General features: G+C 40.7%; 2 protein-coding genes across 3 annotated transcripts in view; both read left to right on the top strand.

The window, feature by feature from the left end:
• Positions 1 to 13,367, top strand: part of thsd7aa (thrombospondin, type I, domain containing 7Aa) — a 158,220-nt gene extending 144,853 nt beyond the window's left edge. Inside the window, exons 26-29 of one of the 2 annotated variants that reach the window (XM_038725595.1) lie at positions 4,385 to 4,598; positions 7,428 to 7,515; positions 8,422 to 8,803; positions 10,361 to 10,477. In XM_038725595.1, coding sequence (XP_038581523.1) covers positions 4,385 to 4,598; positions 7,428 to 7,515; positions 8,422 to 8,698 — 579 coding nt within the window. In that variant the 3' untranslated portion in view covers positions 8,699 to 8,803; positions 10,361 to 10,477. Of the gene's footprint in view, positions 1 to 4,384; positions 4,599 to 7,427; positions 7,516 to 8,421; positions 8,804 to 10,360 lie in introns of both variants that reach the window. The other variant, XM_038725596.1, reaches the window with a different exon arrangement.
• Positions 13,368 to 24,118: 10,751 nt separating this feature from the next.
• Positions 24,119 to 25,695, top strand: part of nxph1 (neurexophilin 1) — a 59,807-nt gene continuing 58,230 nt past the window's right edge. The window contains exon 1 of the mRNA XM_038724086.1: positions 24,119 to 24,680. Within this exon, the coding sequence (XP_038580014.1) occupies positions 24,627 to 24,680 (54 nt within the window). The 5' untranslated portion in view covers positions 24,119 to 24,626. The remainder of the gene's footprint in view (positions 24,681 to 25,695) is intronic.

Raw genomic sequence — 25,695 nt, 5'->3', positions numbered from 1 at the left:
TTTAGGCACAATAACTTGGAATTGGATAAGGTGGAAGTGATTCTGTGTAACTTTTGTTGTCATGACTGAGATCTGTTTCATCACCAGCCACTTTAATTATTGTTTTTTTTGCTGTTATCAAAGTAATCTGGCCACGGGCCAGATATTATTGCTGGTGGGCTAGCTTTGGCCCACGGGCCGCCTATTGCAGACCACTGCTGTAGACCTCCAATATGGCTGCGAGAACGTAGACCCAATTGAGTATCAGACCCCTTGTTGGGATGAAAGCAGTGCACCTAGTAGTAGAAAAGAGAAAGAAATTAGAGGAAAGACGAGACAATAATCTGACGCAAATGCTGCTGCCACCTGCTGTTTTCCCATTATCCTCAGAATCAGAACACACCTGGATTATAGCACTGCAGGGTAAAGAACGCCTGCTTTAAAGCTGGCAAATGTGGAAATGTGCACAGCGTCTCTTTTAATGAGGAGACACTTCACCCTGTCCCACCCACCTGCAACCCACACCCAACTAATAAGATTATGTATGGTTCCCGTGTGGTGATTGCATGCTAGACCCCATAATGCAGGCATATCTTCTGATTGAAATATTAAATAAAATAGCAGGACAATACTGCGCCATTGACTTTAGACCAGACCGACACCACAATCGCTTTCTGCTGCCCTATGAGTGTGATGAGCAGTGTGACAACAATGCGCCTGACCACACCTCATTTTAAGCCCAACACTCCCAGGTGCGCCATTCATTTGCAAATGGAATAAGGGACATGACTGGGAACTTGAGATCACCAAGCAGCGATTTTATATCTTTCTAGATTCGCTTCTCTTAACATGTAGTACATTTAATTTTCAACAGTTAATTTATCAGTTTTTTGTCAAGTTAAATTCATTTTCTGAGACCAAAAGCAGTTCAATTAAATACTTCCCTTTAAGCATTGTTTCTACAGTATGTCTTATTAAGAAAATATGCAGCCTCAAGCTGAATTTGATTAAAATGAACATTTTATTCTTATGAGCGGATATTTGCCTCTACCAGCAGTTTGAAGCTTTTCTTATCCTTTGATGTCAGGCCATTTCTAAACTTGCTGTGAATGCCAAGGGAGAATTTAAAGTGCCATTCAGGGAGAAGAAGAGGATAATCAATAGTGTTTTGCTCAGACAATTGAGAAACTGGGAACGGACAACGCACTTTGATCTTTAGTCTGTAGTCAGGAATCTGCTGTCCAGTAGAGTGACATGAACAATACAGAAAAACGAACATTCCTGTTTTACTTGTGTTTGCAGTAAAGTAAAGCTGCTGCCATGTTTCAGCTGAAGCTGCAGAATGTTGAGTGATTGGGCTGATCTCTAATCTATAGAGATTCTTTTTGACAAAATTGTCAGTGTTTTTTTTTCCAAATTGATCAAAAATTCTTTAGAAAATCATTTAGGCCTAAACCAAATCCAGCACCTTTCCCATGATACAATAAATCTATCATTACACAAAAAGAGAAAATGCACATCATATTACAGACCTCTGCAGTAAACACTGACCAGGAACCTTTATAAGCTAATATATTTTAGTCAAACCTGAGGGTGTGGCATCTGGTTATGTTTTTGAACTCAAACCTCAATACTTTTTTGGTACTAGTGTGCCTGTAATGTAAGTATCTTAAAGATCAAAGTATCAAAAACTTACCAAGAACGCTTTACACAAAGGCCATGTTAAAAACTGGGAACGCACACAAAATGGCCAAAGGAGGTGCAGGCGCTGGCAGGGAAGAGAGCGAGCCACACTGGAAGCTGGAGCTTTTATATCCTGCAAGCACAGGGCCCAGGTGCTCCAGATCTGACTGGACACTCAAGCCCCATCCACACTACTGCGTTTTCGAATTAAAACGGAGACCTTTTGCTACGTTTGCACCTCCCGTCCAGACTACAGCGGCGTAAACGAAGACCTATAGCGGTGAAATTTAGTGAAGACGGGCCAAAACGGAGGACTTTAGAAACGATGCTCACGCTCGGCTCTCTGATTGGGTCCTAGAAGTCATTCAAAGCAGAAACATGATGCTACTGACTGGGTTTTTGACATGGTATTTTTATTAAAATGTTATGTACCGTGCAAATAACACTTATCTGCCTACACTTGTACTGTGCATGTCGCCGTATTTACTTTGCATCGACTCCCATTCTGTTTTCCGCCACCACACTCCCGTGTTACATTCAGTAACAGTCCCAGCTCCTTATTGGTGCAAGCTAAAAAAAACCTTCTTTGTCTGTATTTATTTTTTCTTTCGCCAAATCTTCTGTAACCAGGAAGAGACCATCTGCTTCATGTTTACACCGGCACGCGCATGCCCAATGTACCTGAACAGGCCAGAGCTGTGCGTTTTCAGTCGTTTTAAGACGGAGATCAACTCCAAAACGCAGCTAAAACGCTGGTGTGGACGGAGATCGTATTCGTTTTAATTCTAGTAGTGTGGATGGGGCCTCAGACTAAGCAGGGGTCGTCACACGTTTCTTATTCTTTGATTAGACAGCCTTTCTAATGCTGCAGTGAATGATATATGTAAACACGAAACATCTTCAGCTAACAATCATTCCCCTGTATGACAAATCATTTGTGAAGAAACACGCTCACATTGATATATTGAGTTATATTATTGCTCATCATATCAAATCAGAGCCATTTTATTTCCTGTCTGGGTTCTTGTAGTAAGACATTTAGCATTGAGTTGGCATATTTTGATAAATAAAAACATATGTGTAAAAAAAGTTTGTATTACTCAAACTCAGGTATTGAAGAAAGTATTGTTTTTAGACTGAAGCTGAGGTATTGTATTGGCACTTATATCGTAAAGTTTCAAACAACATCCAGCCCTAATATGAGGTTGAGGTTTTTACCGTGCAAACGTACTCCATGATGCACTACACACCGCAGAACAGAAGATGAAATGTGTTTTAGCTCGTGGTTGTGTGATTCAGAGATGTGGTTGCTAGAAGGAAGCTAGAGCTGTATGGAGGATGAGAGGAGTGTGGGCAAATATATACTGTGGATAAATGAACATTATAGCAGCTTCCCCAAGAGACTGAATCCAGATATATATAACATGACAACACACACACACACACACACACACACACCATGCACTTCTTTTCCTTTGTTTGCCACTCAGGAGATGCAGATGATCATTTCCTCATTTCCTTCTCTGTCTGCTGTTGGACGTGCGCAGCAGCTGTTTGTAATGCAGGGAGTTCTGAGGCCGATTATTCTCCAGAGAGTGTCGGGGAGCTGAGGACCCCCTGCAGGGTGATGAGTCAGGGATCAGAGAGAGAGAGAGATGTGGAGGAGGGGTGGCTTCCCTGCATGCACACACACACACACACACACACACACCCCACCCGAGACAATCAAACACACACCCTGTCTGACAAAATAGACAGGAGCGTCAGACTGCAGCACTGTTACTGAGCTGATTTTATAATGAGAACAGCTAAATCGTATCTTTATCAAAGGCGCTCCATGATTTGTTGAACATGCTGTGTGTATTTCATTTTTTTGTCCTTTCTCAGAGACGAAGTGATGTGCTTGCTTTGCACCAACAGAACGGCTAACTCACAAAAACAAAACCTTATCTCGCCGCAGTAAAGAAAGAAAGAGAGTGAGATACATTTCTTAATCAATGACAGCAACCAAACCTGAAGCTGACCCGAACTTGAAGCTTTGCAAACAAACAAAATGGCCTGAACGCTGGATTCAGTCTGAGTAGCAGAACTCTAAAACAGACCCAAACACAGAGAGAACATCAACACTGCCATGATGCTCCACTAATTAACAAGCAGCCACAGTTGTAGAAGAAGCAGCGCAACAATAACAATATGTTATTTTACCTGCTCTTCACAGAACTCACACTCTCTGTCTGCTTCTCCGTCTTTTTCTCTACACAATTTGATGCACCATGTGATGTGATAGATACCTAAGAACCATGGCAATTCCTAATCAGAGTCAGACTTGACTTGACTTCCCTGGTCTTAATTACTGGTTTCAAAAGAACCCGTAAAGACCTCTACAATCAAGACAAATGGTGTAGTTGTTGTGAGCTGCCCCAGATGCTACGTCAGTATTCTAACATGTCTGGTTTTTATCGTAGCCAAAAACAAGATGCCTTTGTAGTTGGAAGACCTTGAACAAAACTCTCAGATGGGAAATAAGCACTATTCAATTAGAGTGCGTCAGAAAACCGGCTGGGGGGGGGGGTAAAACTTATTTTTTCCTTTTCAGAAAGACTGCTTAGACTGCTCATACACAGACAAAAGTCACATGTTTCTGGTGACTGCAGAGGGTGTAAGAAGTGAAAGACTGATTTGTCCACATCATCGTGTTTAACCTTCCTCCTTCCTGTGTCAGGCAGGAGTGTGCGGCTGTGAGGAGGGCTACACTGAAGTGATGACGTCTGACGGCCTGCTGGACCAGTGTACAGTCATCCCGGTGCTGGAGATCCCCACTGCAGGTGACAACAGGGCTGATGTCAAGACCATCCGAGCCCTCAACCCCACTCAGCCTGCAGCCAGCACACCAGGGAGGGTGGGACGGACCTGGTTCCTGCAGCCCTTTGGCCCGGGTAACACAGCCTGATACATCTGACCACTGGAAGCGCTGTTTTTAGGATGTTGAATGACATGATGACATAACCTACTGAAGCAAAGTCTGAATAAGAACATGAGTAAATGCTGGATTCTGATGGTGTCACATCGAAACAGTAGCAGAACATACAGAGACAAAATCTGTACCAAATTAAAATATATTCAATTTCATGGAGGAAATCTGTGATTGCTGAGAGCCCAAAATCATTGGTTACAGACCTATAAATGGAGGGGAGTGGAAGGAGGGGTGTTAATAGCCAGAGAAACAGAGGGAGGTCAAACAAAGGAGGGAAGGAATGGATAAAAGAACGTCAAAGGTCGACTGTGCAAGCAGCTGATTATGAACCATATTTCCGTTTATTGTTCGACCGCAGCCTCCAGTGGCCGTGTGACGATAGCAAAGGAGGAAGTCAGTTGACATAGTGTACAGAGCTAGAAAGTTCACATTAGGAGGCAGAGATGCTCACAAGTCTCTGAGCTAGAGTCCAAGTCAAGTCTCTGAGCTAGAGTCCAACTCAAGTCTCTGAGCTAGAGTCCAAGTCAAGTCTCTGAGCTAGAGTCCAATTCAAGTCTCTGAGCTAGAGTCCAACTCAACTCTCTGAGCTAGAGTCCAATTCAAGTCTCTGAGCTAGAGTCCAAGTCAAGTCTCTGAGCTAGAGTCCAACTCAACTCTCTGAGCTAGAGTCCAATTCAAGTCTCTGAGCTAGAGTCCAATTCAAGTCTCTGAGCTAGAGTCCAAGTCAAGTCTCTGAGCTAGAGTCCAACTCAACTCTCTGAGCTAGAGTCCAACTCAAGTCTCTGAGCTAGAGTCCAAGTCAAGTCTCTGAGCTAGAGTCCAAGTCAAGTCTCAAGTCACTCGTGGTTATCATGAATGTTGTATCACCTGCTGCGTTCAATCCAGGCTGCTTATAAAACTGCAGAGCTATAAGGGATTCTGTAACTGTAACCTGTTTTTCACTTACAGAGCACAACCATGTAGCCTAATGTACAATGCAATTAATGACAGCTTATTAACTACTGTAAGTCAACACACTCCCCAGACTCTCAAACCCAGGTTAACTAAATAAAACTGTAACGTTACATGATCAACAATAAACCTGTAACCTGTTTGCAACCAAAATTAATAATTAACGTGATGGCAGCCAGCGGGACGTAAATGATTACATTTATCGACCACCACAAGTTCAAACAAACGCTCATTCATCTATTCATAATGAACGACAGCCGGAGTTAACCTCTCGTAGGTTGTAGCTGAAGCAAGAAGCAAGCTAACTTTAGGTGGCCAATGCTGAGCTAAACATCTTTACTCACCCCAGGTTACTAACCTATTTTGCGTTCATTGCTTCTTTGTTTGGGCCTTGTTGTATGAAGTTTTAAAGCCAAGCCAAGGTTTTAAAGGCAGGTTACAGGTAATGCAGGGAGGGGAATAACATCAAGCTCATCAGATGTTTCCTAAAAAATAAACATCGTTCACGAGTCCCGCACCTCGAGTCCGGGTCAAGTCTGAAGTCTTTCTAGGACGAGTCTCAAGTCGAGTCTGAAGTCACTGTGTGTGCGACTTAAGTCGACTCGAGTCCAAGTCTCTAACTTGAGTCCCCATCTCTGTTAGGAGGTGGATGGCTGGATAAAAAAACACAGGACTTAAGTCACGTGGCACGTAACATTTAAACCCAAACCACAATTTTTTCCTAAACCTAACTAAGTAGTTTTGTTGCCTAAACCTACCAAACTGCGACCATGTCACACCGTTTACCACGTGCTTAACGACTTATGTCATGTGACGTATTTAAGGTCCAGTACACCTGTAGCTGGTCATATAAACTCAGCAAAAAAAGATAATTCTGTGAACATCCGAATAATGTTACAGAACTTTATTGTAAAGGTTGTAAACAACGTTTTTCATGCTTGTTCAATCAACCAAAAACAATTCACCTGTGGAACAGTCGTTACGACACAGCCAATTAAGGTCACAGTTATAAAAACTTAGAACACTAGAGAGACCTCTCTACTGACTCTGAAAAACACCAGCAGGGCAATAAATTGCAATGTCCATACTGTGAGACGCCTAAGACAGTGCTACAAGGAGACAGGACAGACGGCTGATCGCCCTTGTAGTGGCAGATCACGTGTAACAACACCTGCACAGCATTGGTACATCAGAACATCACCACTACGGGACAGGGACAGGATGGCAACAACTGCCCAAGTTATACCAGGAGCGCACAATCCCTCTATCAGTGCTCAGACTGTACACAATAGGCTGAGAAAGGCTGGACTGTGCAGTACTTTCTGCAGCTGGAGGCCACACCAGATGCTGACTGTTACGTTTGATTTTGACCTCCCTTTGTTCAGGCACACATTTTTGAATTTGTCTGTGAAACATTATGTCGTTTATGTCGTTTTGGGAGTCAAATTGAAATAACTAGCTGCTTCTAGAATGAAAACTTCATGGGTGGAATCCTTATGTACAGCACGTACATGTAACAGTGTGTAATGTTTAGCTTTTCTTAAAACTGAACCATCACAGCGTCCAGATGGAGGCGCTGCAACATAATAACATCTGCCCTTCATTCTGTGCTGCACACTGGTGTGAAAGGCTCTGTAGTGTGTACCTTTGTGTTACACTGATGATTCAATGACCACCAGTTCGCCACACTTGAGTGTATCAGAATCAGTAAATGCGGCTGAATTCCACACAGTATCATGTGTTTAACTCTACTGCCCCCTTCAGCTTAGACAAGGAAATGAAATGTTATATTATATTCCTGCAGTGTATTTATAGTTAGTGTGTGTGACTCTCTGTGCAGATGGGAAGCTGAAGACCTGGGTGTACGGAGTGGCAGCAGGAGCGTTTGTGCTGCTGGTCTTTATAATCTCCATGACATACTTAGCATGGTAATGTACACTTACATGTTCTAACTGTGTCTGTTTCTGTCATCACATGAGTTACTATTCATGCCGTCATTCACCTACATTCAGTGAAGTAATGGATGAAGGAACTACCCATCTGTTGAAACAAAAGAGTTTTCAAAAGCATCCATTATTGCTTTTCTGATAAGATATAGACATGATCTAAAGGTTTTAAGTGGATATCTCCACTGAAGTTACATAAAGTATAAATACAAATAGATATTGTGGAGAACTTTAAATGATGTAACTGATACTTAGATCTTGAACACTGATGAACTTCTATTAGATCTTATTAGATCTTATTTTACCTTTATGTAATAAGATCTTATTAGCCAGTTTATCAGTTTGTATTTATTATTTAAAGGACCTTTTCAACAACTCATTTATTTGGTTTACTCATCGCGGTCGTTTAATATCTCCTGTGATTCTGAAGGAACTTTGTCAGGCTTTACTACTTCACACTGTTTTCATGCATTCATGGAAACACTGATGTCAGCAAAGAGGATGTTTTTAAAAACCAAGCTGGTTTTACCCTAATCATCAATGTCTTTATTAAACATGCCAGAATTTCATACCAATTTTCCTTTTATCAGCTCTGCTTTAAGCATTTAATATTTGCGAGTGCTATTCCAGGCTTAATTATCGGACACTGTAAGCTGTAGACCTTGACTTTAGTCCTAGTCCCCATGTCTGGAATAAGGCATCAAACGAGCGAACTATGCCTGGGTGGTTAATAGATTGTACCTGGGTGTAACCTCCATTACATCACTGCTTGTTCATTCATTCATTCAGTTCACTTCATTTTTCATTTTACCTTGAGTTCCCTCATCATTTGTCACCTTCATTTCTTGTTTTTCTGTCTCCACCTTCACCCTCGTGCTCCCTGCTCAGTTACTGTCGTTGTTGCCTTTGCTGCAAGTCGAGGTCCAGGTCCCCCTCAGACGGGGTTTACTGGATGGACCCAAACAGCTACATGGTGCCATACACCTGTCCTGCCTGCCAGAAACTAGAGCAAGATGAATTAAAGCGGCACAGCCAACTCCACCAACAGCAGCAGCAGCAGCAGCAGCAGCAGCAGCAATATGAGGCGCTGCCACCACAACCGCAGCAGCAGCAGTCACCTCCACTCCCACCCCCACCACCTCACTTTGAAACTCTCATCACTTAGTCAGGGCCTCACCTCACCCTCCTGTAACTCACAGCGCCTGACATTCATTTGTGCCCAAACACCTCCAGTGCCTGTTCACTCATTTCAGTGGATCATTTCCTTGAGGTGAGAAGTCCAGAACAGCTAGCCTGGCTCTGTCCAAAGCTCAAACATACTCACCGACTAACATCTTGTAGCATGTGTTTTGTTTTTGTTTTTTTTTATACCTGTGCTCAGACTGAAATGTAAAAGCAAAAATGTGTGGTGTAGGGATGAGTTATGTGCTGGGTCTATTTCTTCCATCCAGTGCAGCGTCTCGGGCCAAATCACAGGTTGCAGGTTGTAGTCACAAAGCACAGGTTTTTAGTTTTGGTCTCTGTTTATTTAATTTTTTTTAAGGCTGATAGGGCTGAAGCGAGCCATAGGAATAATAGGATAATAAATGTTTTGTTGGTTTTAATGTAGTCAAATATGAATACACCGACTGTAAGACTAGTAGAATGAGCCAGTTAAATACCCACCATATGTTTAAAAAAAAAGGTCTGTTGGCCAAGCTGTTTAAAAATACTGTGAACATTACTTAAGTGTCTATAATGACAGGTACTGCCCTGAGTGGATCTCACTGTTCAAACATCAGAATACATTAGAGCTTTACAAACTCTGGATATGCCATCCTGCTGGCAGTCATAATTGTAATATCTGTCCTCTGCTGCCATCTTGCGGTCATCCAATCACATTTCATGTAGACGCAGTCATTGTCTTCCATTTCTATTTTCATCCAAGTGTCCAAGTGGATTAAACCAATTATCCAAAATATTGTACAAACTAATGTGAAATATTGTCACTCTCCACAAGTCGCATTTTAATAGTGATATAAGCACTGATTACTGTATTTACTGTAGATCTAATAAAGGTTTCATTTCAAACTGTTTTTAGGGATTGAATTAGTTTTTCTGCCTTCCAGGCAACTATTGCTAATCATTTCCCTACTATGAAAATAACCACTTTTCTAAAACAACTGAAACTTACTTCAGTTATTTAATCCATCAAGGTCAACATTCTGTTGGCTATTATTGTTAACTGAAAGTTATTCCTACATGGTATGACAGTGCAGATATAATTCATCTACTCTTACAGATGCAGCGCAGTGGTACAGTAGTTAACACCCTCCAGAGAGAAGGACCTGGGTTTGAAGTTCTCCCCTTGTCTGTGTATCTATAGTCATTCTCACGAGGGGAATGACTTCATTATTGTTAATTGTTCAAATGCCTAAAACAAACTAAATTTACCTGATAAGGACCTCTAGTGGCAGTAAAAATTACAGAATTAGCGCAAAATTGTTATAAATACATAACTGTTACTGTAGTGTTGTCTAACAGCAGAATTTGATGTTGAATTTGGAGGACTTGTTCAAATCTAACTTAAAATCCAGTGGCTGCCTGGAAGGGGAACACATTAAAAATCAGTTTGAAATGTAGAACATATGTGATTTGGAGAAAATGGAAAGACAGTGGTATGCTCCATACAGGGCAAACTGAACAGGAAACATCCTGACGTAGCTTCAGCAGTGCTATGCCTCTCACACTGAAGGCTCCGCTTGTTGGAAAGGCTGAAGCAAAGCCACTGTTGAACAGTTGTGTCCAGATTCTCTAAACATTCTCTTCTTGTGTGTTTGTTCTGTAGCAAAAAGCCAAAGAGGCCGCAGCGACGGCAGATGAACAACAGGCTGAAGCCGCTGACTCTGGCCTATGATGGAGACGCCGACATGTAGAAGTTTTCCTGCTGACCACACTGACCTACAGACATGCGTCCTAATTCAGGACACACAGGGTTGCTATGGAAACCCCTTGATATCAGGGTTGCTTCCGGGCATTGTTCAAACTACAGGTGGACACCCTAGGAAGATGATTCTGATAGAAAGAGGAACCTCAAAGATCAAGACTGAATCTCTGTCCATTAGCAGCCTTGATGCCCTTGTCCTCTTTTTTAATTTCCATTTTGATACTCTGTTTCACAAGAGCCTTCATTCTTTCTTAATCTTCTTCTGGAAGTCTGCCTTTGCTTCTCTGCCATCTACTACTGCCGGTAACATCCAAACCACAGTCGTTGGAGAGGGTCGTCCTTTTTGTTCATTTTGTCACATCTGAGTGGGATCATTTGTTTAGGATATTCGTTCTTTGTCCAATTAAGAAGATTCTGGCCTGGGTCCATCAGCAAGAAAAGATAAAACCAGAGAACAAGAGCATAATGATCCCCAGAGCCACTTCTGCCTGTATCTCCCTTATCCATTTTTTCAGGCATAATTGTGCACTATATTAGTGCAGCATGATATGTACTTATGTCTAGCTTTGCCATAGAAAACTGCCTCTCTCAATGCAAGATGGTGTACAGTCTTGTGCTAGAAATGTAAAAAAGTAGACTTTTTTTGCAAACAGAACTCACCAATGTTTGTTAATATTTTTCTTCTATTACCTCTTGTGTGTGATACAATGGGACTCAATGTAAATAGAATTTTTTTCTGCTTTCTCAATTTGACCTTTCTAGTATGTACAGCTTCATGTCCCAAACTCTCTGAGTTCATTTATTCTCTGACAATTTTTTGACTGTGACTGCTTTAAGATCATGATCTTTTACTTTTGTAAATTATACACATATACAGTATACAGTACATATACACTACTACCACTGACGCAAGCTGCAGGAGATACAAACCCCTTCCTTTATTAAACCCTTTAGCTGCGATATGGAAGGAAAAGAAGAGTATTCAGATGTATAAAGGGCTGGGACATCTGAGCTTGGTTTGTTCAAATAAATTCACAGGGCGTCTCCACCCATTTCTGTATCTTTCCGAAACCACAATCCGACCTTCACACCTCCTTCAAATTGTAGTACAACCCCATTCATTTCTTCCAGGAGAGACTGTCTGAAAACGTGTGCTGCTATCCGCATATTTCGCATCTTAGCCCTCACTATGACAGTATGGCAGTTTTGGAAAAGTAATACACACTTTTTATCCCCGACGTTGTAGGACAACAAGTCATATGGACCAGTTCTCTTCTAGCATAACACGGCCCCAAGCGTTTAGTGAGTCTGATGGACTGGATGAGACTGAGTTCTGTTCCATAGGCACCTCCAAATTCTGTAAACAGAGCTTTCTTTTTCTCACATTTTGAGAACAAAACCGATGTATCATGTCGCCCTTAGTATACCAACATTTCCTGGACTGATCAATGGAGCAATTCACTGATCCGTGTCAACTTGCAATGTAAGGAAAGACAACACAGTCCCGTCATGTTCATCAGGCTTTTGCTGTCAGGGGGTAGCTGTTAAATCCATTGCTTGAAGTAGACCAATGGAAATAGTGGAAGCCAGAAATAAATTCCACTGTTTGTTCTTGTTAGCAGCTTAGACACATTGTTCATCACAGATTGTTCAGATTTGACTTAACTGAAATGTCCCACTATAAACCTGGCTATCATGGAACCTGCATGACTTTACCCTTGGTATTTACACTCTGTTTGCCTTTGGGGTGATAAACTTACAGACTTTTCACAAGGATTGCACAAATGAACCATCAATTTCGATCTCTGAGACATCCTTCCACCCTCTACTTTCTTATATGGCACATTGTATAAAGGGTTTATAAATTACAACTATTGGCTTTATTAATATTGATATTTTACTAATGCTTAATAGATACATTTTGGTGATGTTTATCCTTTATAAGCCATCAGGTTATTGGTTACAAATGTTAGTGAATCATTGATTTATTGATTTATTTTTAATTTTTTACAATCCATCAAGTCAGTTGTTATAAATGGAAGTTATTAATCTGTTATTAATCATCCAAAAGGTCTGATTCTTGACTCATTTTGAATTTACACTGGTCTTTGTGAGATGTCCTGTCTCCATCGCCTCAAATTCAGTCTAATGTTGTTTGCTCTGTTACACCTGGAAGGACATCCTTGATGGAGGTTCCCCTCCGTTCTCAGCTATAGAAAAACTGTCTAAAAAAGGATTTGATTCCGCCTTGCAGGTTTTATTCATCCACAAGTGTTTAATGACAGCTAAGTCGGTGATGTATCCCAGAGAGACCTCACCAATGGAGAGTTGTTGTGGTCTCCATGTCTTAAAGAGCATTTAGCCCTTAAACAACTGTATCACTCTGGGTGATTGTTAGTGTTCCAGGATGGTGTGAAGTTCTTTCCAGAAGCTTTTCTACTGACAAAAATTCAGTTCAGGAGGAACCATTGTATGCAAGTACCTTGAAAACATACTGTGCTGCCTGATAAGCTAAAAGTCCAGTCACCCAAAGTGAACAGTGTATTATTTATCAGTATGAGACATCATATCATTGCCAGAGAATGGCATTTTAATATTGTATGGAGTGTGTTGCTAGTAAGTTAACGGAATGTTTAATTTATATTTCTTGGAATATGAGTTGTAAATAAACTGCTAAATATTGTTTTTGTTTAATTTATTGTTCATGTTCCATAATGTGTTTCCTTTTTTACTGCACAAGATGTTTAGCAAAACGAAAAAAAAATACTTGAGGCATGAATGTGGGTGTGCTGAAAGCGATATTGATAACCTTGTGAAAAACAAAGTCGCTGATGAACGCTGTCCTTTTCCTACTGTTTGTTTATATGTATTTGACTAATTGCTGATAATAAACAAGGGAAATATTTAAGTTGTTGTATTTTTAAAAGCGTCTTCGGTGCCTGATGTGAAATTTAAAACAGAACAAAATTTTGGGTGTTCATAGAAGGTTATAAGTAATAAGTCTTTGGCTCAGTATTTTAACTTTACATACAACTATAGAGTCCAAAGGGAGATTTTCATGTTTTATGTTCAGTTTGCTTTTGCAAAATAGTCAAACATACAATTTTAATGTTATGAAAATGCAGCAGGATTATTAGCAAATCAGAAATAATTAATTTATATTATATTATAGGATTTAACTTGCATTAAATTCACCTCGGGGCACCAATTATCACCTCCAAAAAGGGAAAATTATTGATTCCACTGTGACACAATTAATTGATTCATGAACAACCTGCCTCCTAATACAGCCAAATATTTCAAACTTTGACTCATCAGTCCACAGCACCTGCTGCCATTTTCTGCACCCCAGTTCCTGTGTTTCTATGGACAGTTGAGTCGCTTGGGCTTGTCTCCATGTCTGAGTGTACCTAAAAGAATTGATACCGGTTTGAAGGCAAAGGGTGGTCACAGCAAATTTTGAATTGATTTAGCTTTTTCTTATGTTCACTCACTTTGCATTTTGTTAATTAATAAATGTATAATATAATAATATAATCTATTAACATATCTATTTTTGAAAGCATTCCTACTTTATAGCATTTTCCTCACCTGCCTAAAACGTTTGCACAGTACTTTATGTAGTTGACATACTTTATATCAGATTCTCCATGAGCTTTGAGGCTTAAGATGATTACCAGCATTGCATTTTGGCAGCTCAAGTGCAGTTATAATGAGCCACTTTCTTATACATATCTTCATTTTGATTCTTAGTTCCACTTTTGCTAAATCTGAGTCACTTAAACATCCATTTTGGTCAAACTGATGGGCTAGTGACTCTATATGACCCAGTGAAACTGCAGAGCGGCTGAAATAAAATCTGTGAAACTAATAATAACAAAGCACTTTATAAAGTGGATGTGAGCAGATTACAGCAAAATTTGGCCGGTCTGTCCCCTTCCACACAGGATAGTGAGGAACCATCCAAATTTAATGGCCACAGCACAGTCTCCCACAGCAATAGGACTATTTAAGCCACAACTCAACCACCACAAGACATGTGGCATGGCTGAATTACCCTGCTTGAAGGCCCTGTTAGCTTCAATTCCTCTCCCTCTCTGTACGGTATTCCTAAACTGGAATATTACATGGGCCCAGGAATATGCATCATGTGAGAACAGTGTCACCTGTATTAAGTGATATTCCCAAACAAAGTTGCAGTTAAAACTATTATCACAAACCAACTACCACTCAGTAAACTTTTGGGGCCATTGACATGTCCGTATCTCAACTTAACCTACCACAACTCCTGTGCTCTCTGGGTTGTTTGCAATAGACAGTATATGCTACAGTAGTAGCATGGAAATAAACATTTTGTTTGTTAAAGTTTTAACATGGAGCTCTGGGGCTACGCTGACCAACAGGACAATCTCAGTATGATATTTTAACAAATTTAAGCATAGTACTGCTGACAGTTGCTTTTAGCAGGACACTGAAGCACACCCAAGTCTAAATGGTATAATATCACCACCAGATGTCAGTGAAAGACAGCTACAGATGTGTAGACTGTCCATGCATTCCTCCACACTCAAACATAAATTGAAAATGACCATTTTTTATTGATTTTTAATAGTTTTATTCTAAGTTTACACATCTGTGGTGTTCTATGTGAAAAATGACCAACCAAAGGAAATTAACGTCTGAGACTAGATTATGTTCAACAGGCAGATGGAAAACTTCCCTATACAAACACACACACACACACACATGCATCATGGTCTTTGGTCTCGCACACACAGGATCAGCTGTAGCTAAGTCTGACTCAGACTCAACTGCCTTCACATTCGTGACTACTCCTCATCATGCCAGAAGAACCACACCTTCCAGACAAAACAATGTAATGTGTGCATATGTGTCCAGCTCTATGCCCCCAAGACACATCAAAACCACAAAACGGAGCTATGGTACCAATACGTTTTTTAGGTAGTTTCAAAACAGTGTCCTGGTTAATCAGATACCAGTCTGTGATAATCCCTCAGTATGTTTTCCAGTGGTCTTAATATATTATAGTCAAAAAATTATGTAAACTGAAAAATTTACATAAGTATTATTTCAGATGACTGTCGTCTATACACCATAAGTTCCAAAAACAAGTCTAGAACTTCCAGTAATGACTTCCATTATTACAATTGGTTAAGATGTCTGACATTGAGTGGTGAAAAGGTGAAAATGTATGCTTTACAAACAATTAAAACCAACTAGCCAATTTTAGTAAGAAAAGAGGAATGAACAAAATGCAAAGGCTAACATGCAATGTTAAAACCCTAAAAAAACAACAACATTCAGGTAGTTTAGTTTTGTTTTTATCACTGTTCTGAGAGGAATGACAGCATTTATCAATTTGGGACAATATACTCTATTTTCTTCAATAGGCTGCGTAAAACTTCCACTTCTCTAAGAGATGAGCTGGAAAGGGAGGGGCAGTGCAAATTAACCTCTGTCATGAGGAATGGATACAGAAATGCGGCTAAAAACAAACACCCACTGAGGTCAAACCTTCTGTAATGGCATAGAAGGTTGTAGACAACTATTTGCTTTATTCTGCAACTTCTTTTAATCACACTGTGTTTCCCATTGTGTTTTTGGCTGTGTATGGACCCCAGAGGACTGATTCTGTCCTAATGCAGTTATGTAGATAGACAATTAGGTCCAATTATTCTATTCCTCCATTGGTTAAATTGTTGTTCTCTGCTTGTTGAAGTAATGTAATTGCCTTTATCATCAGAGCCCCTGATTATGATCGGATGTTGGGAAGTAAAACAGAGACAGGCTACATGGTTTTGGTCTTCTCATTTAATCAGCACTTCACATAATCATGTCTCTGTCTTCCAATTTAATTCCCTCTTCCAAGAAAAGGAAGTCCTACTGTCTGCCCTAATCAATTAAGTCATGTTGAGAAACTCACTTCAAAGGGGTGACTTTGCTGCGACCTCGGAGACATCAAGATCTGGCAAAAAAATTGATTAAGGATACTAGGTCAAACACTAAAGATCATCTACGCAGCATTCTTTGTTTCTAAATTCTGTTCCCTGGAGCCAAAAGATAAAAGATGTCTACTTTAACTGATAATCTCCTCCTGATAAAAATAAAGCACTGCCTCAGTCAAAGTGGTGGACAAAAATGGGAACTGGTGATCTGTCTTTAAACAGGCTGCAAACACAGTAGTGTGTGAGAAAGGAAAACTATGGAAGAATGTCATTCTTTTTATTTATTAAATAAACTTTATGTTTCCGGCCTTTACATTTGCATTTGCCAATGACAAAAACTGCCTTTTAGTGGTGAGAAATCACTTTTTGATCTAGTGGGTTCTGAAATCCTATAATTAAACATCAGTAAACTGCACACTTACGTTTACAAGCAATTTATAGCAGAGGATACAGTTGTTCAGAACAGATGTTCAGTCCAGATTTGATCCATACCTGAAAGCAGAATTTCATGTGGGGCAAACAGATTAAACTATAGGGTTAGAGCCTCTGTTGCATGTTATTCACTCTCTCTCCTTCGGTTCTGTCACTTCTGTACTGTCCATATTTTAAACAATGCACAAATGCCCCAAACATATTTTTTTTGAAAAATTTTTTTTTGCTATCTTAGGCACAGCAGTCATTTGGTTTACCATTCATTCTATTACCTTTAAAGCTCAAATCTGGTTTTCTTACAACCTAGGTTTTAACCCCTTGATGCCTGAATTTATTTACAATAAAAAATTAAAAAATAGGTATGATGCAAATTAGCAGCAACAGGCATTTAAGAGAAACCAGGGCTTGCAAAAGGTTCCCAGGCATGTACTGAATATGCGCAAACAGGCATTGGGGAAATACATACTCTATCTCAGCTGCAGTCTGAAAGGAAGAAGTGTGATGCGAATATGTGACAATCGGAGTTAAGGGGTTTAATAGTGTAGATTTGTCCATCATTGCAGTGAAAGTGTCGTACTTTACATCAAACACTGCAACATCCCAAAAAAAGTCAGACAGGGCAAGAAACACCAACAGTCAGAAGAGCCAACAGGTTTTAAAAAAAACATGATTGTCAACAAAGATGAATGGTAAAAGCATTTCCCAATCTGTCCATTGTAATAATGGGGTATATTAATTATGGGTCAGTAAACAGTAAATCACAGGGTCAGTAAACCAACTTACATACAGTATGGTTAAGGTTAAGTAACTCCAGTCTCCCACATGGATGTTTGACACACCTCACACCCAGCCACCACCCTGACAGCTACATTGGCATAAGACATAAATCGAGATGCAAAATCATCCAATATGAATTTAATTCCTTGAGATACTGGGCAGCAATGTCACTTCATTTCTAAATCCAAGCAATAATCTTGATGAGTACGATATCATCATGACCAACAGAAACATTTGCCAAAGCTACAAGAAATGAACAAAGTCGAAATAAACTGAATTTAACTCTACAGGCTCTCTCGTGTTTTTTAGCAGCATAAAGAAAGAACGCATCTACTATACCCAAGTTAAGTTCTGAAAGTTTTTGTCGGAAAGATGTCTGAAATGTCTGGCTGTCTTTCACTTGAAGACTTGTATTCATACCCTTCAATAAGCCGAATGGAAGCTTGAGTTTCTGTGCCTGCTCCTCAACAATGATCATTCTAATTGTGATGAGGAAGCGATTGATGTGCAGCAGCTGCATCCTGTGACTGACGCTCTGCTCAGCCATTTGTCTCTGTCAGCTCCCCCTCAGCCCGCCCACCCTCCACATCCTCCCGAAAAGCACTGGCATCCTGGACCATGACTGCAGACCGTGGGGCCTTTTGTCGCCGCAAATGGCATGAAGCGCTCCCTCGTCCCTTCTGGTCAAGCCCAGTTTGACTCCTATCCCTTGCCGCGGATGTGGAGTGACACTTCAGATGGCAGCTGGTTGGGCAGCAGCCATGGCAAACCTGCTGCCACCGCCTCACCGCCACGCCTGAGGGCCCGCAGCAACATCTGCCCTCACAATCGGCGATGGAGCCAAGCCAGTCGAACATATTCATGCCACCGGACGCCAGTGTCAGTCAGCTGGGCAATCATCCCCTTCCTCTTTCTTGTCTTTATCTCTTGCCACTCCTCTTTGCAGCCCAATGGTAAGCTATTAGGAAGAGGCTACCCTGTAATTTTCTCCCCCAGCACTGAATGGGCACCAAAAGGTATGCTTGGAAAATTAGCAACTTGACCTTCTGATTATACTCAATGAGAGGCGGAACTGAAAAGAGGAAGGAGCAGGTGTTTGATTGTAGTAAGAAAGTAGGAAATGTTCTCTTTTTCCTTTTTTTGTAATAGTCAGCTGGCCGGCTGTTCACTCTTATGAATGGTTTTCATTCTGTGACAGTGACACAACTCTCAGCAGCTCAGTTCTAACGCGCTGTGCTTCACTGATGCTCAATCAAATCAATTTAAGCCACTATGTGTAGGATTGCTGTGTTATTATGTATTTTTTGTAGAAAAATTAGGGGGCCAATTGCTGTCCACTGTGTCTTTTCCACAACTACCACTAAATGGAGCCAATGTGGGGAATCTTTCAATTCTACACATATCTTATCATTATTTGAATTTTGTGTTTTAAAATGTATCTAGCAAAGGTAGCAAAGATAAATTATTCTACAAACACAATAGCACCAAATATGAAATGAAGCCTGTTTCCAGAGTCTGAATAACGCCAACATCTCTGATTTGGTCAGTGATTCAAGTATGTCTGGTGTTTTCACCAATAGATGTTTCACCTTGTTGGAGAAATGACCAAACAACTTACATCCATGAAAAATAGTGACAGAAATAACCATAAAAACGGCATCAAGCACCAATGAGATGATGCAGTTGTTGTCAGCTGATTTACAGAAATCACAAATGTTAAATAGACATATTTCTTTGATCGATGAAACCAAGCCTAACCAAGTAGTTTTGGTGACAATTTCAAGTTAACCATGTGTTTTCTAACAGGACATTGCATATTAACCCCATACATGTAAATGTAAATGCTCCGTATTTGTATAGCACCATTCTAGTCTTTTCGACCACTCAAAGCGCTTTTACACCACATCTGCATTCACCAGTCACTCACATTCATACACTGAGCCTAAGTGCTCAAACAGAAACTAACATTCACACTCACTCATATACTGGCGGAACAGCCGCCAGGGACAATTCGGGGTTCAGTATCTTGCCCAAGGACACTTCGACATGCAGCCTGGGGGAGCCGGGGATTGAACCTCCGACCTTCCGATGCCAACCCGCTCTACCTCCTGAGCCGCAGCCGCCCTGATAATGAATGCATAATGCATAAACAATGCTAAAGGGGTCTTGACCAAGCGCCAATATTTGATGACTTGGAAGTGAGAATGTGTGGATAGAGCATATAGTCTATAATATAGTACAGAACTGAGAACTCATAGTATATAGTTATGAGAATATTATAGATCCAAGATGAAACTGACAGAAGGGCGGGAATGAGAGAAAGAGGTCAATTAAAAATCTGTCTGCTACTTCAGCACCATGGACAGCGCCATGGATTTATCAATACAAAGCTAGGCTACTGATATTTCAGAGCCATGGTCGGGGCAATAGATTAAACTTACACAACCCTCAGTCAGATAAAGGATCAATGAGTCAGGCCAACTAGACTAACATAGTCAACTAAACATCCCCTCTGTCCCTACACACTGTGCTACTAAGGGATGGAGAATGGGCTGGCAGATTAACAGAGGGGATTGATTTTGACCATTTTGCTACTATGTTAGTATATTACTATATTTTACATTCCTGCTAATCATTTTGTTAAAGATAATATGACTCTGAAGAATATTTAGTATGTTTTCCAAGTCATGGTTTTCCATTCATTTTACTAAGGAATGGAAATCAACTAGACTCATTAATACAAAAAAACTGTGATGGCGTGTGAGGCGTAATTTATTTTTCATGTAGTTGTAGATTGATTTGTTTTATGTTTATACCTTCTTCATTGTACACCACTGTGTGTGATACGTTTTTTTTTACTTGTCTTTGTGTTACATTGATGGCTGTAAAACATTTTTTTACCCATATTGAAAAGTGCTGTACAAATAACATTTTAATGTTAAAGTTATGGAAATGCAGTTCGGCCAACTGCATTACTATGCAATGTTAATACGCATTTACTGTGTTCTCATTTCCTGAAAAAACACAGAACACACATTGAACTGTTTGTTGAAAATAAATGGTGGGAATTGTTGGGTCTAATAATATGAAGAATATGCTCTAGACCGACACTATGAAAAGTACAATGAGATAGCTTCTATTATGAATTGCGGCTATAAACTTTAAATCAAATTGAACTAAATTGGAAATGACAAGCCTGTCACCAGACCAGAAGGTCGCTATGTGGATTAATCTACAAAACGCGTGATTACTCTTAGGAAGTAACAATGTGTTTTCCATCTAATACCAATTTTTTAGGGAAATATTGTGGTTACACTTGAAGAGAAAGTGACCAATGAATGCAAGCAGTGGCACTGAACATATCATGAGGTACAGAGTTGTCCTGTCATGGTTTTGTGGTGTTTCCTGTTTTTATTTTGGTAAACTCTTCCTTTTGTGTCTTGGTGTACTTAACTTTCTGTGTTTTCTCATCTCTTTGTTACTTTGCACTTGTGTCATTTATTCATTCGTTCTGTTTCCTATTTTACGTTGCTAACTGACTCTTTCCACATAATAATAGAAATAGTTGCTCCTCCTAAGGTATTAGGTTTGACTGATCCCCGGTTCCCCTCACTCTTTGCCAGTTTGTCGATGTCTTTTGACTTATGTTTCAACCATTGGACTACTTAACTGGTTATGACCCTTGCCTGGATTTTGAATTTTGTACATAGCTTTCTACCTGGCTGATTTGTTTGCCTGTGTTACACTGCTTCCTGGTTGATCTCTGTCTGCCTCATCACCACTTCGTAAGCCTTTCGTCCGTGCTTCAATGTTTAAATAAATCATTGATATGAACCCGCTTTGCCTTCTGACCCTTCTGGCCTCTGACTGGATGACTCTGGCATTTGAGGCAAACCTGAAGCACAGAGTCTCCCAATTCAAAATATTTAAATTTTTCATTTAATAAAAATTTATTTTAGATCAAATTTTAGATTAAAATCTAGCTCAAACATTGTTGATCAACAAGGAGGGAACGTTGAGTTAATCTCTAATTATGGGCCCTTTTTATTTTACCAATTGTGTTTCATTACAGCCACAAGAGAAGTCAGCGAGCCACTGGTGATTTATTGCCGCCTGCTCCGCTACTGCATGCCATGCTGGGCCTGTGAAGGCTATCTGGGCCATTCAGAGCAGGATCCCATCAGCCCCGCTGGCTGAGTTATGGTGACAATGCTTGACCACTGCAATGTTGTAGCAATGAGACTGCTGGGATTTATTAAAGCACGGCCCCTCAAGTCTTTTCTTCTCTGCTCGCCTACCCGCCCCTTCTGTTCCTCGACAAAAAGGACCCTATCTATCTATCCCCAACCCAGAAACTCACACTCAGCATCTGAGCAAGCTTGAGTCACCTTGCCCTGCCTCTGCTGGCATCGAGAGCAGACACACACACACTGGCTTCCACTGACAAATATAATACACAAACACACATACACATTTAGTTTTGGCCCTTATCTATTACACAAATTACACAAAAGCCATTTTGCATAAGCCACATTCAAACACACCTCATGGTCTACATCAGTGAATGGAATTGGCTCAGGTGTCATCACATGAACTAACTATTTCCTACAGTGCAGAAATGTCTTTCTCATCCAAAAGTGGATTACCAACCAGGAAAAGTGGGTAAATGCCTTTGGGCCCCAGGCTCTCATGGAACCCCAAAGCTCTAATTTGCCTGCGTGGCAATTACTGTACAGTACTTTGATTAATTATTTGTTTGGTAAGATGTACCACTGAAGCACAATTAAAAACTTAAATGATAAAGACGTTGCAGTGTCTAACACCTTTTGAGCCAATGAAGAGGCCATGTTTTATAGAGCCGCTCTTTGTCAACATCTAGCTTTAACACCTTTGATACGTTGTCGATATTATGCCTACATGATACATGTTCTTAAACTAAATAAATGAATTAATTTGAATACACCAGAGCAATTAACATACAGCAAACCTTGGGCAGGGCAGTCATCCAGTGCAGACATACTGGGATGCGTTTCTGGAACTGTGTGTATGCCCTGTTTTCATCAAGCCTTTGTTTATGATTAGACTTCATTAAGGTTTATTCTCTTAAAACAAATGCAAACATCAGCTCATTTTAAGGTATAATGCTTTAATATCCGTTCTGATTTAGTGGGGCAGGTAGTTACTAGTGGTGATGCTGAGATTAATAATACAAGCCCAGAGCTACTTTGTCAGAGATACAGCAGAAGAAGACTTGTGGATCTCTTGACATGGCAAGGTGAAAATTTGAAGTCTTCTTTTCTAAACTCTGTTTGTTTGTTTTTTTGTTAAATTTGTTAAATTCTCTTTACATCTGACAGTAATCAATAAATCAAAACTGACACTCTCTCACTCTGACACAAAAATAAAAAAAACTGTGGCTGTTGCAGGACTGTAATAAGCAGGGCCGAATGAAATGATTGGCTGGCCTACCTGCCTACCTGTGCGCCCTCTGCTCGTGCACTCACTGCGCATGAACATTTGCTTTGGGCAGAGCGGCTTTGGAGGGAGGCCTGAAAGGGAGGGGTGGGATTTTTTTTCGATTAGATACTTTCAAAATGTTGCTGTCTCTTAACTGGCACTCCACCGTTGCCTCCCGTAGTTATGAACTTGTACCGGTGTGAATATATTTTCTCTTCAATGTGCTGGCAGCTCATTGTGTCATTCATCCAGATTAGGAAACAGCACATGAACGGCGGACTCCAGCACTGACAATGCACACTACTAAAAATAACTAATGAGTGTAAATACATGGCTGCAGCAGAATAAATACCAGCCATAAATAGTATCTGTCAGTTTGTCTGGTATGATGAATATCTTAAGGATTTTAGTTTTAACTGTTTCCATTTGTTTCCAGTGCAAATCAATTGTTTTCCCCTAAAAAAAAATCATGTGCCATTTTTCTGATACTGATCCTCATTCCGAGATAATTCAGTGAAACAAACTGATGACTCTTGGGAAGACTGAAATATTCTTACAGCACTTGTTTTAAGAAAATGAGATTCTTAGGAGTACAATATGGGGAATGACTTGATAAGATGGAGGTTTTTCGCAGCTAAGGTGATGCCTCTTCATATGTGTGTTTGCATGTGTGAATTTGCATGAAAATGCATGATGCACTGTTGGATGTTCATCAGATGTAGGGGGTGTTATTAGTAGCATTACTAGCGACAGTACTGGTTCTGACAGTGGCGATGTGTATTAATATTTGTAATTACATCATGAACAACAGCTGCCGTGCTGTATTTGTTCAGGTTTGAGGCTTTCTTGTTTGGGGCTGGATGGAGGAGGGGGCTGCCTGGAGTTATTGGCAGCGGAGTTCTGAATGTCAGCTCATTCATCTACATCGAGCCTACAAACCAGCAACCAAGGTGAAACGCCCCCCCACAGACGTCTGTTTAAGAAAAAAAAGGAAAGAGAGAAAGAGAGAGAAAAAACTTGGTTTTCTTCATCCTCGCTGCGTCTCGGACCAATCTCCTCTCGTTTTATTCGCACCCCCCACCCCCTATCTCGTCCCTCCCCGCGGGAACGAGAGTCTCCCTTGTTATGTTGTAGGCGCGTGTTATAAAGCGAAAAGCCCCGCAGTTCCCTTCAGATCGGAGCTCTCCGACCGCTGCGCGCACCAGCTATCAGACAATCAGGACCTGACCGTGCTCACAACTATGACCCTGCTGTGCTCTCCTGGATTAACTGTCAAGTAAGCGTTGTTTGTCGCCGCCACCCCCCTCTAACACCATCACCACCCGCAGCAGCAGCCTCCTCACCGGCTCCTCCGTCCCGTCCCTCAGCCTTTAACTCTCAGCTTTGTTCTGCGGTTATGGGCTGCGTTGTGTCCTTTTTGCCTGGGCTGCTGGGGGGCTTGACCGTGCTGTGATTCGGATACCAGGTGGATTTATGGTCTGCAAAGCCGCAACTACCAACCGAGGGAAATTAGTGGAACTTTGAGCTCCGGGAGGATGCAGGTGACGTGTTGGTGCGCCGTGTTCCTCCTGACGCCTGCACTTTGCCTGGTGAGTTAGATATTCCTGCTCAGCCTGTACTTCTAGCTCAACTTTCTCCACTTCACGCTGCTCTGACAGAAAGTCTAAAAGCCATACTTATTATTATTTTTATTTCACTATGAGAGGACTTTATCCGTTCAACCGTGCGTATTTCGAAACGCATTTCCACTGCGGCTGATCGGTTGTTTCACTGTGTGGTACAGTGCATAAAATGTGAAGGACGGATTCAAACTTTATCTACACACTTTTTAAATAATTGTTTGACAGTCAAACTTGAACGAGGAGGGATTTCAAGTGCGCAGTACCTCTGTGCGTAAAATGCACGTTGTGGAAATCACGCTATCACGACGAAGATGGAAGCTTTTTATACTATTTGTAAGCTCATGTTTGAATACTAAATTAATCTGGTGCCTAATACAGCGATCACCAACTGGCATAGGCACTGGAATGGTCTCACGGGGGCGCTCTAACAAACCAAAACTCCATGTCCACAGTCAGGCTGTCTGGACAGCAGAGAGCACACTCTACAGCGGGTTAGACTGGGACCCAGTCCAGTTCGAGCCTTGTCTCCCTTGTTATTTTTACCAAGCAAGTGTACAAAAAACACATATTGTGAAAAATATGCTTTTTAGGTGTAGTTCTGGTCCCCTCAATGTTTAAATTAGTCACCCAGAAAAAACAGCAACCACCCGTAGATTAAACCTTAATTCCAGGATGAACTTAATTTATTCTTGGCTATAAACATGAAAATACCGTATATTCTAATGCACAGTATAGTTTAAGTAGTTTAGTACATAAAAATGTTTAATCTGACACACAAAGTGAGGCTTTACTGTGCCTTATTTTGCTACCAAGTCTATTATTTGTCAGAAAGACAACGTTACTTTATGCTATTTCTTTCCAACACAAACAGGTAAAGAAAAGAATAAACAGACGAAATTGATTATTTTCACATTTTAAATTCTCATTCTTTTAGACCGCCAATTATATGAAATATCAGCCCTGAACAGGGAGAAAGTCAAAC

Source organism: Micropterus salmoides, unplaced genomic scaffold, assembly GCF_014851395.1.
Source record: "Micropterus salmoides isolate LMB-PRFRI ecotype aquatic unplaced genomic scaffold, ASM1485139v1 Ms_hic_scaffold_17, whole genome shotgun sequence".
Classification (NCBI taxonomy): Eukaryota; Metazoa; Chordata; class Actinopteri; order Centrarchiformes; family Centrarchidae; genus Micropterus; species Micropterus salmoides.
This window is presented reverse-complemented; position numbering and strand designations above follow the sequence as displayed.